The 15443-nt window shown below is 50.6% G+C and overlaps 3 protein-coding genes across 5 annotated transcripts; 1 reads left to right on the top strand and 2 right to left on the bottom strand.

The window, feature by feature from the left end:
* Positions 1-5203: 5203 nt before the first annotated feature.
* Positions 5204-7814, bottom strand: LOC100840277. The gene has a single exon (XM_003561118.2). It carries the CDS (start codon positions 7804-7806, stop codon positions 5350-5352), a length of 2457 nt encoding a protein of 818 aa, XP_003561166.2. The 5' UTR covers positions 7807-7814; the 3' UTR covers positions 5204-5349.
* A 4688-nt stretch (positions 7815-12502) lies between these two features.
* On the top strand, positions 12503-13825 carry LOC112269976. The gene is made up of 2 exons (XM_024457550.1): positions 12503-12909; positions 13011-13825. Exons 1-2 carry the CDS (start codon positions 12668-12670, stop codon positions 13438-13440), a joined length of 672 nt encoding a protein of 223 aa, XP_024313318.1. The 5' UTR covers positions 12503-12667; the 3' UTR covers positions 13441-13825.
* A 438-nt stretch (positions 13826-14263) lies between these two features.
* LOC100844702 (Bowman-Birk type trypsin inhibitor TI1) lies at positions 14264-14996 on the bottom strand. Of its 3 annotated transcripts, none has more exons than XR_002962031.1 (2): positions 14836-14994; positions 14264-14755 (listed from the first exon to the last, which is right to left on the bottom strand). XR_002962031.1 is itself a non-coding variant. In XM_003557130.4 (2 exons), the coding sequence occupies exons 1-2, from the start codon at positions 14942-14944 to the stop codon at positions 14471-14473; spliced, it is 339 nt and encodes a 112-aa protein (XP_003557178.1). In that variant the 5' UTR covers positions 14945-14996; the 3' UTR covers positions 14264-14470. The 3 variants fall into 3 exon arrangements, 2 of the variants coding, with proteins under 2 accessions (XP_003557178.1, XP_014752128.1); XM_003557130.4 differs by having other exon boundaries at positions 14264-14700; positions 14836-14996; XM_014896642.2 differs by having other exon boundaries at positions 14264-14682; positions 14836-14991.
* Positions 14997-15443: the final 447 nt, after the last annotated feature.

Genomic DNA, 15443 nt, shown 5'->3' with positions numbered 1-15443 from the left:
CAGACCAGGCCATCTTATCTCGTTCTTGAAACGGTGGTCGACATGTTATGTCTTGACAATCGATCTGGAGTCTGCCCGTACTTTGCTCTCAACCTTGGTTCAGTTTCTTCTGATTCAGGATTGACATGGAGGCCTGCCCTGTGATTGTTTGAGAAAAATGGGGAAACACTAGATGTGGTAACTCTATCACAAGTTTGCTTGAGTGGGGTAATTCGTGTCACACATTTTGCTTAAATGCGGTAATTTTATAAAACTTCTGTTACACGAGGTAATTATTTTACAAAATAACTACAGTGTAAAAAATGAAATTCACTCTTATATAAGATATTTCATACAGTGCCTGAGAGTACTATCTCTACATAAAGAAGTTATCTATACAACATGTTCATCGAGGCAATTAGTGAGGTGTGTGAGCACATAGGGGCACCGGAAGACTTCAAAATAGCAAGTTGCTCCTCACAAGTATTTCAACAAACACCTTGTGTGCATAAAACAAATCTGAACCAGTATATCAAATCTGTAAACACCGAGTTCTCAAACCTGCATACAAGATTAACAGCTGCAATGATAGCTTACTAGAACATCAACACCCAAACAGAATCATCCATATGTCAAAAAACACAAGTATGCGTTACCTCAAGTGTCAATTCAATCAAATAGCACCAAACTTGAGCAATAAATGCTAATAGCAAGTAGAGATGATGACCAGCCACAAATATAGTAAGAGAAAAACCAAATCAAGGGGAGACACAAAGATTTACGTGAAAACCCCTTGCAGGGAAAAAACACGGGGAGCGACGAGCACGGAGCTTCACTATAAAAATGAAGAATACAAGGTGGAAGCCAACAAAAATGGGGAGGCTCCAAATCCCAACAATTTCTCACAAATTTAGGTGGATTTGGTGGATCAGATGCCTCTGCTCTCACCCTAACCCTAGAGTTCGATCTCAAGAACAACAGAACAGTCCACACTCTCTCTATTTTCGAGCAAGGGGAGAGGCCTAAATAGAAAGGTTTGTATTCAGCCCCCTCAGTTTCCTAACATGTGTAAGCAAGTTCTATGTCAACCTACCACAAGTCTAAGCATTGTTTTGCATGATTAACAAGCAAAAAAACTTTCAAATGGTGAAATTAGGAGCTGCACATCACAAGGTGCCTCTAGAAAAGTGGTGGATCATCTCCAGTGGGCTGGCTCTAGATCAGCCTCCCTATTTATCACCTGACCAACGGTTAGTTCCCAGCTATACAAATTGTCGATGCGAATTAACGAGAGTAAAGTGCTAGCTTTGCGTAAAGGCTCTCAATAGTTTACATGTCCTTTCATTAGGAAGAACATAGAAGCCGGCCGGCCGGCCGGCCACTTGATTTCTCACGCACGCTCATATATCGAACAGTCGAGCGACGGGACGAATATAGACCCCGGCCGGCCACTTCTCGCACGTTCTTGTTCTTGCATTAATTAACTGGTGGTTACTTGTTAGTACAACTCCAGTTATTGTGAGACGATGATGGTTACCTCTAGGGTTGATTGCCTCTTTGGCAAGGCATGCATGCATACATGAGCTGACCCTTTGTGACTTGTGAGACCATCGATAAGGTTTAATTTGGACTTTTGAGGCATATGATATAGACTTGTGATGAGACATTGGATGCCTTTTTCGGGTCCCTGTTTCCCAAATGGGTTTGGCATTGTTCGACCGGTTTATAAGAAAAACTAGACCGAAAACCATACAAGAAAGCTCATCCTGCCTAGCTCAACAAGGCCCAAAGAGCCTAACACACCAGAAAAACTACTGCCCCGTTGCCCACACAACACAAGAACAGCAACGTCCGCGCAACAAAACACACATCCAGGGCCGCCGCCCCAGCGTCCAACCGCCCAAATGCGCCCTGCGCAAACCACCTTCCCCATCTTCCAGGGCCGCCGTCCTGACATCCACCGCTCACACAGGAGTTGCAACGCCGCACGAGACGGGCTCTCCATAGCCCTAGCCACGCAAGGCAACCGCTCGCAGACCTCGGCAGCCACACCGGACCCGAGGCCGCCACCCCGACATCCAAGACAACCGACCCCCCCCTTGGGATCGCAATGACCGGGCCGTTCATCTTGCTGCACCCAAACAGCACGAAGATCAACACCCTAGCCGTGGCAGACCGCAGGCCCACACCATAGGACTGAGGATGCAACGCTTTCCGGGGCCGCCGCCCCGGCGTTCACTGAAACCAACTTTCGGAGCCGCCGCCCCGACATCCACCATCCTTGATGACCAAGCGAATCCACACAACAGTAGAAATCCAAGACCGGCCGACAAACCTGACCTCCAAGACAATGCCTCCAAGGAGGATACGACAAAGCCACCGCTTCCATTGCCCGCTCTGGCCGCTCCAGACAACCCAGAGCTTGGGTTTTCACCCGGAGAGCCAAGCAGCTGCAATTGGCGAGGGGGAGTTCCACGACGACACCTCCAAGGAGGTAGACGACGCCCGAGAGCGCCGCCGTCGTCAGCTCCAAACACATCAGAGCAAGGCTTTCGCCTGGAAGCCATGCACCCCATGCCGCCAAGAGTAGCCCATCCGACCCATAGGCCGCAAGGACTCAACACGCTGCCCGGAAGACGCCCCTGTCACCGTCCACCAACTCGCCACCGCGCCCAGAATCCACCGCAGCACCACCTTCCGCGACGTATGTTGGCACGCAAGCCCACCACTGCGGCGCCGCTGCACCGCCTTCCTGGATCTACGGCACACCGCCGCTGCCGCACATCAGTTGCCGGGGGCTGACCGGGACTGGAGTCCCCGTCAATCCGGCGACCCGAGCTTCCTGTGCGTCACCGCAGCAGATCGCTGAGGCGTCGCCACCGTCAGATCTGAGCGCCGAAGCACCAAATCGACGGCCGCCCGGGCACGGCGCCGCTCCTGCACGAAGGCTCGCCAAGAGAGAAGGCCAGCACCGCCCATCCACCCCGGGGCCGCCGCCTCGGCTTCCCTGCGCCGGAGAGCCCACCGTCGCCGTCCCAGTCGAGCCAGGCGGACACCGCGCCGTGAGCAGAGAAGGAGAGACCCCCCGCACCATTTGGCAGCAGGGCCCGCCACCACCGCGGCGCAGAGGCCGGCTGCAGCGGCGGCTAGAGGAGGCCGGGAGGGGTGCTGGAGGCGGCGCTAGGGTTGGGCTCCCGGTGCCGCCTGGGAGCAGCACGGGGAGCAGTTACATGTACAAGTAACTTTTGTGTATGGGGTATGTTATATGTTGTGGATGTGGAGATAAATGTGTCATTTGTATATGTAATATGTACAAGTTTGTCTATTATTGTATGACGGGTATCCCCCATGCCTCAACAACCTCTCTATATATGCTTAGCAACGGCTCTTGCTATAGTTTCTCGTGTCGTAAGTTATGAGGATCCAACAATACATTCTGATCTATTTTAGGTATAACGGCAATGATGGAATGTTTCGCTTGAGCGTCTACTTTGGCGAAACCCTTGTTATCTATGCTATGTATTTGTGGCCTAGCCCTCTATGTATAAGGCGTACACGTTTTTCATACGTGAGGCTATAGAAGGAAAGCAACAATCCTGGAGGAGGGAGGAAATAGTTCACTTGTTGGGCACGTACCTGCGCTCCCTATTCGTAAATTCACTTACGTGACGAGCAATTAACAAGCGCAGCGTTGCTTGCGGCGAAGGACGTAGGCCGGACTTAATTTAATGGCCACGGTGGTGAAGTTGTCGCCGGCGGTATTCCTCACCCCGACAGGGCCCGGCCCACCCTGGCCGGGCGGAGTCCTCCCTCAATATGGCCCAGACATGAAATCCGACGACAATAACAGAGTTTTTTTGCTACGGCCGAGATATCTTCCCACATGGGTTCCTGGGCCTGTTGCTCTTCTTTCGGCCTGGTTTTGGTCGATCGGGCGTGCAGTCAGCATGGGCCAGGAGCCGCTCCCGGGGAAGACCGAGCTTCCCGGGTAGTCAGTCTCACAGAATTGACCTGCATGCATAGCAGGGTGGGCAAGCAAAGGCATGCGGAGGTCTGCTGGGTGCCCGGGTTCATCATGCTAAAGCGCTTTACTTTTAGGAAGGAAGGGAGTATTTCTAACTATATACGGCTGGGTATGGGCCCGCGCGGAAAAACTAACAGGGCAGAGCTTCTCTCCCGGGCCGGGTTAGGGCCTAGGTTTAAGCCGCCATAATTTTTTCGGTCCGTGCTCGGGCTTCAATTTACGGCCCGTAATTAGCCTGGCCCGGCCCGGTAACGCATCTGGACTGCAGACTAATATAGTTCTGGGCCTTCTGGCGGCCAGCCCAGCACAACAATGTCGCATATAATTGTTCCCGAACCCTAACTCGCTCCCCAAACCTCCTTGACTCCTCCCTCCACCCCGCATAGATCGCGACCTGGCTGCTACTTCCTCTTCCATAATAACTTCCTAGCTTCGTGTTCTACCACGGCCGGGGCTGCGGTGAAGATTGGAAGCCAGCCTGACCCTCGTCCGAATGGGCAAGCTGTGAAACTCCTCGTTTCCAGGATCTGGGTACGCTCGTCCACTGCAGAACTCAAGCCCACTACGTGTCCCTCGATCTCAGATCTGAAGCCCACCGCTGTAAAACTTGTTTCTGGGATCTCTGCCTGCTGCTGTTGCTAATTTTTTAGGGACGCTGCTGTGTTTCATAATTCTTGTCGAAATATTATACGTATCTAAACGTTTTTTAAGAATAAATACATCTATTGTTGGACAATTTTGAGACAAGAATTATGGAACGGAGTTAGTATTATTTTGGGGACGCTGCTGTTGCTGTTTGTGCATGTTGACTTTTATTTTTGAGCCAAGCATCGTTTTGACTTTTTTTTAGATGAACCATCGTGTTGACTTTGTGTGTATATTTGTATGTGTTCATGGTGTTGGCTTTTTTTTAGAGCATTCATGATGTTGGCTGTGTGTGTGTTTTTGTGTGCTCTCTCCCATTTGTCGGGCCCGGGCCAGGCTTGGGCTTCAGTTTTGGGCTCAGGTTTAGATTTGGTGCTTGGGTTTGTAAGCCCGGCCCGGAAATGCCAGGTGCTCGAGTACATGCACGTAGAGGGCGAGAACCGTACAGTGGCACTCCCATGGAAGCAATGGCATCGAAAGAACTCACGCTCGGACTGATTAACTACCTGGCTACACAACCCAATATTCAAACTCTCAAAACAACTCACGCTCGAATTGATTAATTAGCTAGCTAGCTACACCACCCAATATTCAAACACTCGATCGAAGCACTAACGCTGGAATTGATTAAGCTGGCTAGCTACACTCCCAATATTCAAACACTCGAAAGAACTCACGCTCGAATTGATTAAGCTATACTACTACGCAGCAGGGAATATTCCTTCGTCCTCGACATGGACGGTCCGGAGTCCTCCTGCGGCAACAAAAGGCGCCGCCGGGCGGGTGACGCCGGTGTGGGTGGCCAACGCCCACAGCATGGTGACGAGCTCGCCTCCCTGGACCAGCGCCTCCTCATGCCCCTTCACGTGCTCCTCGCTGCCGGACGGTGCCACATACACGATGAGCTCCACCCAAATATCGGCCAACATCTCCCAGATGGACCCTAATTCCTTGTCGCCTGCTTCTGCTTGTTCCACCAGCGCTTTCCCCAGCAATATCCCCTTCTGAAGAACCACCACCGTCGACTTTGCGGCGTTGATGTCTGCTGGTGCCACCATGAGCTTCCTGCATCGGCAGCGCTTTGAGGAAAAGTAGTAGTATGGGAGCCCGAGCGCCCCTCTGAGATCCTTCTTCATCTTCTTGTAGACGCTCTTGGTGCCATATCGGTGGTCCGGCAGCAGCTCTGGGTACACCGCCACCAGGTAGGCGCAGTACCTAGATAGACTCGTAGCCATCACCCTATGCTGCTCCTGCTTCTGCTTGTCGTCCTGCAGGTGGTTCACTCCGGCGGAGACCACAGTGGTGGTCGTGTCCAAGATCTCGGTGGCGATGTGCCACGTGAGGATGACCTCTGCCACGCTGTTGCTGTCGGAAGACCCTGCCAAATGCAGATATCCGTGATGCCTCTCCAGCTCCAGCACACGTCGGCCTTTGCTGATAGGGTTGTCTTGGCTATTATACGCCACCTGGCGGAAGCGCTGGAATATGGATCGCTTTGCCTGGTTCCGAAGATACTCGGCCGGCAGTAATGCGGAGAACCAGCATGGGCAGCCTAGCAAGGAAAGCTGCTTGAGAGTAATAGTGTTGCTGCTACTACTAGGGTTTTGGACGCCCAACTTGGCGCTGACCCACCAGATAATGCGAACGAACCAGCGGAAGGTGGAGCAGTGGCGCCACCGAGTCGGGTTCCCGGCGTAGGTGCAGAGCAGCGAGACCATGAACCACTTGGAGAGCAGGAAGACCATGAACTCCCACAGTTGCTCCAACAGGAAGGAGACGAAGAGGAGGCCGGAGATGAGCACATCAATGGTTGCGAAGAAAGCCGCGGAGCTGGAGTGCGAGCGAGTCTTAATGATGGTAACCACAAGGCAACCGACCAGCCTGAACACACCGAGAGACAAAACATAGTTGTCGGTCTTGATGCTGCGGATGGCGAACCGCACGCTGCCTTTGCCGGAGAGGACGGTGATCATGACACAGAGAACGCAGAACACCAAGAAGACAAGCAAGTAGTTGACGAAGAAGAAGAATGGGGTCGCCAGTGCCACGGGGTGGACCGAGTGGTAGTACTCGCTCAGGAAATCCACCTCGTCACGGAGCACCTGGAACAGCAGCGGCGCAGCTGCCACCTCGTCCTCGCACAAGCCTTGGAAGATGAGGTCCCGGCAGTGGGCTGTTTCTTCCACAGACATGGCACCCGGTAAATGCTCGATCCTGCGCCGAAGCAGCTTGAACAATGCGAATGAGAAGCAGAGCCTTTTGGGACACCGGTGCTCGTTGGAGCTAAGAACGAGTGGGACGCCACGGCGGTGGTCATCCTCGGCGAGCCGCCATATTTTGCCCACGGTGATGACTTCGTCGACCTTGTCGAGGTCGAGCGTGTAGCCTCGCGGACCGGCCTCCAGCACCAGCTTCTCTTCTCCCATGACCACGTACTCGCACGTCTTCAATGACACATTATTGCCCAGCGGCTGCATCATGTTGTAGTCGTCCATGTAGGAGTTGACGAGGCGGGCGTTCTTGTCGTAGGCCAAGGAGCGCTTCATCATCTCGGCGAAGAAGATTCTCTGCAGCAGCTTGATGGCGCAGAAAAGCCATAGGAAGCCAAACATGGCCACCCGTCCGGCTCCCTTGATGTTGAAGAAGACGAGGTAACCTAGCCAAAAGACCGTGCCGGCGTTGGTGACGATATCGATGTACCTTTGCGGGCCCTTGGTGACCATCTTCACGGCCTGCACCTTCTTCCGAAGGAGCTCGACGAGTAGCATCCATATGAGGATTAGCCGAGCTCGCGGCGAGAGCTCCAAGTCGCCGGCTCCGCCTGTTAGCACTGCCAGGGAGTACTCATCCTCGGTCGTCGCCATACACTCGGAGGCGCTCTTGGCGTCGGAGAAGAGGTAGGACATGACGGGCGGGAAGAGGGAGACGGCGCCGGAGAGCAAGATGCGGGCGCTGGGGCTGAGGACGGAGCTGACGTGGGAGGCGTGGCCCAAGATGGTGAGGGTGAAGAAGCCCACGGCGAGGAGGAACATGGCCACGGAGGTGGCCACCACCAGGGACTCGTTGCTGTTGCCCACGTAGTAGGAGGTTAGGTTTCCCACGTAGGATTCTATGTCGGATGGACATGTCAAATACGGTGTCCCCATTGAATCCCACATGAATTGATGGTCTGATGTACGTTGTACAATGTTCCTGCAGACTGGCTAGCTTATATAGAGATTGATCTACTTCGTACCTATAGTTGTATTATATGTATGTATGGGCACGCAATTAAAGCTCGATGGACGGAGGCATCGCGTGCAGGCGAGGGAACGCACAACTTATTCTTTTGAATATTTTAAATAAACAAAAATTAGTACTACACACTTTTGTATTCATTATCCAAAAAACCTTTTGTCATTGGTAAGCTAACTGATCATACCGTGTGTGGCTCCATTAACTAACACTAGCACAAAGGTGAATGATCCCTTCCTCGCCACCCCGCACTTCCATTAATTAGTCGTTTTGCATGCATCCATGCATGCTTTCTGTTATGGGATTTTTATTTCTGTGCCCTCCATTGCTTAGCTCTGCTCAGTTTTGTCCAAGACTTAAGATATTGGTCGCTTCTATCCTTCGTTCCTTAGACAAATGCTCACAAATACCCTCACGGCGCACCTGTTAAAGGTCAAGGTGCTTTGACCGTTTGCTTCTGACGTGTGGAACCGGGTTAAACCCTGACTGGTGGGGCCGACCACTTGCCACGTCCACGTTCTTCTTCCTCCGACTCGAGCCATTTGAAGGCAGCTGCGGAGCTCCGGGCTCGTCAACGAGGTGTGTGATGGGCCCGACAAGAGACTTTAGGCGGCACGCGTCGTCGGGCAAGAGGTGGCGCGCATGTAGGGCATGGGTGGCCAAAGCATGGCCATCACCGCGGCATGAGCATGGAATCAGCACGGGGATTTAGTGCGCGGGAGACTCGTTGGACGACACTGTCTGGTTCGTCTTGACGATACGAAGCTCATGAAGGTAGTGACACAGTCTGAGGATCTTTGGATGGGGAGATTGGCCTGGCAGCGCGGCTGGCTGGATTTGGGGGAGATGGACGGAGCGTAGGAGATTGGGGCCGATTGGGGTAGATTCCCTCCATGGGGTGGCTCAATGTGGCGACGCGAGTCTATTAGACATGGTGGCGTGGCTCGAGGAGCTCGGTGTTCCGGCCGTTCAAGGCGGCGGCGCACGAGCGTGCACCGGACGTGGGCGGAACGAAACGTGTGCCACTCGTGTTCCCGGCGACGGGGGCAACCATAGGAGATCGATGTGGCTTGGGGCACATGATGCGCAGTCTCGGGGTCAGAGGGGAGCTCTACGGCATCGCGGTGGACACCAATTTGGATGCGGGATGTGCACACGTGACTCATGCCTGTCGCGTCGTGCCCGCGACGTGCGAGCTCTGGTGCCAGTTCTGGTGCGACGTGTGAAAAGAAATAAGAAATGGAAAAACCTTACTAATAGGATGTCATCATGTCAATATGTCATAGCATATATGTTGAATCTCGTACGTTCTAGGCCCATGCATACTCAATTTCCAATATTTTCTTATCTCAAAGTCTCTGTACTAGCTAGGTTCAAACAAAATGCAAACTTCCTTCATAGCTCTATAAAATACTTTTGAAATAATTCCAGGATAAGTTTTGACATTTTCAGCAAGTACCAAAATAATGTTCTGGAATTCATATTCTAGCCTTTAATTACCATCCAAGTTCTGTGAGATTGTGCAAGACACATTTGCAGTATGTTTTGTATCCAAGTCCCTGGGTTCGTTAATTACCAGTGGCATCCAAAGAAGAATCGATCCACGCGCGGTCAATTACCCGTGGGACTGCCTTGTTGATCGATGTATCATGTTAATTCCTCGCCGTTGTGATCGATGTTGTGGCTGCATACCATATTGCTGCAAACAATGGGCACGCACTCACCAGACGTCCGAGTTGCGGAGTTCTGTGCCTCGCCTCGATCAGAGTGTTGTAAGGGGAGAAATTTGAGAGGAAACAGAGAAGGCGCGCGGGCAATAGGGGCTAGAAGGGTGACAGTGCCGCCGTTACCTATTCCAAGATCGAGCTGTCCAACCAGAAGAAACTAAGCAAAAATAGCGGCATTCCATCGCCAATGCTGTCGCGGGAATGCAAGGAAGAAGTGTGTGACATTGATCGACACGCGCTGTCAGAACTCGATCAATCGCTCCTGCTGCTCCCCAAGCCGGTCGACGGCCCGTTAATGGTGTTTCTAAGGAGCACTAACGGAAGCGCACGTCCATCAGTGTAGTAGAATGATCAGCAAAGGGATTTTTGGAGATAGCGAGATCAGCTTGGGTTGTTCCGGTGGTACTCTATTTCAATGTTTGGTTTGGTTTTGGAAGAAATTATATATATTCTGCATGATACATACTGTAACATTATAAATAAAAATAAGATAGAAACAAACGTACGTATGTATGGTTCACGAAATTTGTGGCATGCCCATATAGAAGAACATATACATACATAAACGTACAAGTCGATCGGATTGGAGGGCAGCTAGGGTGGACTACACATGAAATCTTGATCAATCCACATAGAAGCACACACAAAAAAAAGAAAAACACCCTTACATGCATGTGTACCAATTAATATTTGAAAGAAAAAGATAGAATTATGTTTTAAGATAATGCACCCACATAATTTTGATCTCTGGATCTGGCACTCCTACGACGTGCAATTGATGGGCGTGGCTAAGCTGCCACTGAACAAGGAGTCGATGGGGTTACACTGCACCCTGACTTGGTACGGCAACCAGTAAGCCGGGCCGGCCTTGAACTGCACCACACTGACCAGCAGCACGCTGATGATGTTATTATTATTACTCCGGCGGCCGCCGCTCATTGCCGGCTCGTCCATCGACAGTGAAGCCGAAACCTCCACCTCTGCCGTGCTCAGTGGCGGCTGCTGGCTGATCGGTGGAGCTCTGATGACTTTGGCTGGTGTTGAGTACTTCACCTTCTCCGTACTGCTGGCTGCGTATTGCAGGTAGTAGACGAGGAAGCTGCGGTACCGCACCCCGGTGCGGTGGCTGGTGTTGTTGGCGGCGAGGGTGAGGTTCAGCTCAATCAACGGGTGGCGGCCGTCGGGGTCGGAGTTGGAGGCCTGTGAGATGATGGAGAAATGGATCTCACCGGGGCTGAGGACGATGGAGAAGACGCTCACGACGGCAACGACGGCCAGGACTACGGCGAGACCTGCGAGGATGTACCGCTTGGTGCTCCACCATTTGCCCGGAGACTTGGGAGGGGCTACTTTTGCCATGCTAGCTAGCTGCGGCAGCTGGCCAGGCCAGTACGTACGTACACTCTGTCTGGTCTGGTTCGATCGATATATGATGCGAACCACACAGTATGTACGTAGCTAATTAAACCTCTAACAACGTTGTGCTTGGCTGCAGGCCAGTTATGATGGGAGATACCGTATACTCGCTCCGTCCAACAAAAGATGTCTCAACTTTGTCAAAATTTGGATGTATCTAGACATGACTTAGTGTATAAATGCATTCAAATCTAGTCGAATTTGAGACATTTTTTGTTGGACGAAGGAAGTAGTATATTTTGTTGATGCCATATGCATGCAATATGGAGCGGTATGGCACCAGCTGCAGAGACCGAAAGGCTTGCCCGGCCTTTCTTTTTCAAAAGAAGAATAAAACATTCTCGATCCTATTGTAACCTGGTACCAATAATCCAAGCGGACGTACTTGCGTGTCAGCTTTTTCTGTAAAAGCCGGGCCATGTGGCTGCTTTTCTCTAAAATAACAATCAATAAACACATGTGCCGCGTCGTGCCCGACAAAGTGGCCATAATTAGTCGGCAGCGGCGAAGAATCTAGGACCTAGCTTGCTGATCGAAAAAGGGAAAGCTAGCACGCAGCTAACCTAAAAATAAATAATGGAGCGTTCTACATTACATAATGGCAGTTTCTGAATTTAATAGGCTAAGACTACTCATAATGTGAGAAAATATGCAGCGCCAAGTAAATAATTTGATGACATGACATGTCATTAAATGAGGAGAAAAAGATTTGTGGTAATTAGATATATTTGTATCACATCACACTTTTCATGATAGAATAACTTTATAAGTCAATAAGTGAGATTCCCTATGTTATCACAAATTATGTTAGTATCCACTGTTGAAGCAGCAACGTAAACTAGCTAATACTCCCTCTGATCCTAAATTCTTGACTCAAATTTGCCTAAATACGGATGTATCTATTCTTAAAAAGCGTCTAGATATATGTAATATTTCGACAATAATTTAGGATCGGAGGGAGTAACATATATCCCACTATGACTTGCCAGCAAACACGAATGGGTCTCATTTACTCATAAATCAATTTGGTTGGTATATAGACTGTAAAAACGAGAGCTCATCTGTATTGGAGTGCACAGATTTATATGAATTGTTCTATGGAATGGACAGACATGTGCATGAGCTTTATATAAAGCATGTCGACAAAGCCATCAATTTGTCTTTGTATTAAGAAACACGTGCTGCGTCGTGCCCGACAAAGTATACCAATGAGTCGGCCGGCCAACGCCGGAGAATCTAAGACTAGCTTGCTGGATCGGAAAAGGAAAAGCAAGCTAGCTAGCACACCTTAAAAGAATGAAACGCTAGCTAGCTGCTAGCTCTAATTGGATAATGGTGACTCCCGGTCCCGAATTTAGTAGTAATATCTATATATCATGGTATCTAGGTTGCGTGGTTGAGCAGCAAATGATGGATTCATCGATGCACGTCATCATATGTATAGGCTTGGCACGAATTAAGACTGGAGACAAGCTAGTAGTAGCGAGCTGATCGTTAAGTTAGACGTTACTTCTAGTTAGCAGGGGAGGAAATAATTATTCATAGCTAAGGGTGCTCCCTTCCCTAGTTCCCTTCCCTCCCTATAAAATAGAGTAGCAAGACAGGATTATATTGATCGATCGACACACGTCTCTCCCTGGCCATGGAAGAAGACGACCATGGCGGCAAGAGGCAGTACTCAAGAGTTCGACTGTGCATAGACGCGGTGCGCTATGTGGTGACCCTCCTGATGTTGGTGGCCGCCTTGGGGGTCACCGTCGGCGCCTTCGCCGTGTCCTTGCGCTCCGAGAAGCTCTTCGTCGAAGTCGCCGACGGACACGTGTCCGTGTCCGCGTCGTCCAACTCCTCGTCACCCTCCGACGTGACCCTCTCCTTCTCCTTCAAGTAGGTAGATCGATGCAAATTATATATATATGTACCTAGGCATATACCTAAAAAATTCGGCCCTCCGATCGACTTATAAGCCCCTCTCTCCATGCTTTCAGCTGGATCAACCCCAGCGGGCGCGCCGGCATCCAGTACAGCGGCATCAAAGTCGGCCTGTTCCTCAACGGCGACGACAAGGAATATTCCTTGTCGGATCCGCCAAACAGGACATATTCAGTGCCGCCCAAGTTGGTGACCGAGGTGTCGTTCCTGGATATTAAACTCGACGAGCTCTCTCCGGTGCCGTCCATGGCGCTTGTCCGGAGGTTGCAACGCACGACCAAGGCGAAGGCGACGACACTAGTGTCTTTGAGTGGCAGGCTGAGGACCCAGGTTACGGGCGGCCTGCTTACGGAGCTCAAATACACCAGGGAAGTCGAGGCCAAATACGTTTGCGCTCAGGTCACAGTCGGCGACGGCGGATCGCCGCAGCGGCAGCTACAAGATGCTGCGCAAAACGTGCGCTGCACTGAATCTAGTCAATCGTGATACATGATCCCGTCCTCATGTTGTAATGATAGTTACTGACAGTAATATAATCCATGTGCTAGTAATTATATTGCAGCCTTCGATCACCTATAGTTTGATTTCCTGCGTGAGACTAATGTTTATGTCTAGTTTGTACGTTGCACGCGTGATGTGTCTAGGTGGGTTGGGTTGGTAGTCCAAATCATGCACTGAGTTGAGTCTGAGTCATCGGTCTGAGTCATAAATTATTCATTTGTTGTTGTCTCGCCATTTACTTCATTTCCAAATGAATAATTTATGACTTGTTGCATGCAGTACGTCAATTTGTTCGCCATCACTTCCGGTTATTAATGAATTTCTGTTCATCATCAGGATTAATCAATAAATTACGTTACAAATTTTTGAAGGAGAAAATCGCCCTTAATAAGTCTGTTCTTGAGCCTTCTGCAAAGAGTAGTACATCTCGGTGATCTTCTCCAAGGAGAAATCCGTGAAATACCCTTTCCCAACAACGAACCCTTCCTCTTCCGCGAGCCGCTCCACCATCTTCACCACCTCCTCTGCTCCCACCCACCCCGGATCCAGCAGGTTGCACGCCACCTCCACGCCATTCCCCGCCATGCGCGATAATAGGTCACTGGCTTATTTTTTTTTTCTTCTACTAGTATACTCCGGTCTTCGTTTCTAAATTCTTGTCATAATTTTATTTTAAATTTGTACTAAAATCACAACAAAACTTTAGAACGGAGGGAGTATTTTTTTTTAAGAGGTCACTAGGTTAGTTAATTGGAGCCAGCCCACCTGACCACATATAGCTGCCCCTGTCTTCCCCTTAAGGCCTTAATGGACAAAAACAACGCTCCACCATTTACTCTTATTCATGCCAACGTGGAGTACAACACAACAACAATCACACATTAATAGAACCACCAGAGATCAATCCGATCATCACCCAGACTTTATTCAACACACCGTACAGTATTACCAACTTTATTTATTCAACTCGTGCATGGAGTACGTAGCACGTCACGTGCGGTGCATGCATGCCAGTTTAATTACCATTGGTGGCACCTTGGGCCGGGTCGCCAGTGTACCAGTCGTTGCAGATGTGTCCGAACGGGACACCCATGCAGCTCTTGCAGCCGTCGGCGCACTGCTTCACCACGTCCGCGCACCTGCACGTCGGCGGGAAACTCCTCGCGCAAATCGTCAGGTCGCAGCACTTCCACGGCTTCTCCTCTTCCCCCTCCGACGCTACTCCCGCTGCATCCATTCCTCCAGCTAGTTTCATCAAGTATCCGATGATTAATTGTGTGTTAATTAATTGCTGCCTTTTCTGTATCATAATTTGAAACAAAATCACGACGGAACTATATATATATATATATGGGACGGAGAAAGTACTTGATTAATTACCGTGAGCGGGGAGGCGGATTATGGCGACGTCGGCGACGGCAGCAGCGGAGAGGCGGCCGCCGGCGAGCGAAAGTGTCAGCACGAGGATGAAAGCGATGCCTCTCTTCATGGCTGCTTGGCTTAGATGCTGCTACGCTCGTAGTCTATTTATAGGGCAAAACGGATGCATATCTGTATATATGCTGGGCTAAGCCTGTGCCCTGCAATTAATAATATTAATTTCTTTCATCGACCAGATAAGGCCATAATGAATTGGTACCGTGCATGCTTGTCACCCCATCTTTCTTTTTTTTTTTGAGAACACTTGTCACCCCATCTATTAATTCCACATTTGCTGCCCGGCCGGGGCGATGGACAGAACGGCCGGCGGAGAGACGCCCACGTCACCCGATCCAGGCCAGATTGATCCAGATCCATCCGAAAGGGCCCCTGGCTTAGTGGTTCCGAGGTCCATTTCAGGCTCAAGGCCAACGTGTTCAGATTAGCGCAGGGCAGCCATGAAAGCACAGGCTCAAGGCAAGGCCCGGTCTAATAATACGGGCTACGGTGCTGTTGTGCTCTTCACACGGGCCCATTTTGTGCTGCCTGCCCAAGGGCCCTGCCGGGGC

Source organism: Brachypodium distachyon, chromosome 1 (assembly GCF_000005505.3).
Source record: "Brachypodium distachyon strain Bd21 chromosome 1, Brachypodium_distachyon_v3.0, whole genome shotgun sequence".
Taxonomy (NCBI): Eukaryota; Viridiplantae; Streptophyta; class Magnoliopsida; order Poales; family Poaceae; genus Brachypodium; species Brachypodium distachyon.
The sequence above is the reverse complement of the archived record's forward strand: the minus strand, read 5'-3'. Positions and strand labels throughout refer to the sequence as shown.

What these genes read in the sequence shown, in the direction of transcription:
- LOC100840277 (XM_003561118.2), bottom strand. Translation starts at nt 7,806, where the DNA reads ATGTGGGATTCAATGGGGACACCGTATTTGACATGTCCATCCGACATA.
- LOC112269976 (XM_024457550.1), top strand. Translation starts at nt 12,668, where the DNA reads ATGGAAGAAGACGACCATGGCGGCAAGAGGCAGTACTCAAGAGTTCGA. An exon ending in ACCCTCTCCTTCTCCTTCAA is followed by an intron (nt 12,910 to 13,010) that starts GTAGGTAGATCG and finishes CCATGCTTTCAG; the next exon opens with CTGGATCAACCCCAGCGGGC.
- LOC100844702 (XM_003557130.4), bottom strand. Translation starts at nt 14,944, where the DNA reads ATGAAGAGAGGCATCGCTTTCATCCTCGTGCTGACACTTTCGCTCGCC. An exon ending in AATCCGCCTCCCCGCTCACG is followed by an intron (nt 14,701 to 14,835) that starts GTAATTAATCAA and finishes TGATGAAACTAG; the next exon opens with CTGGAGGAATGGATGCAGCG.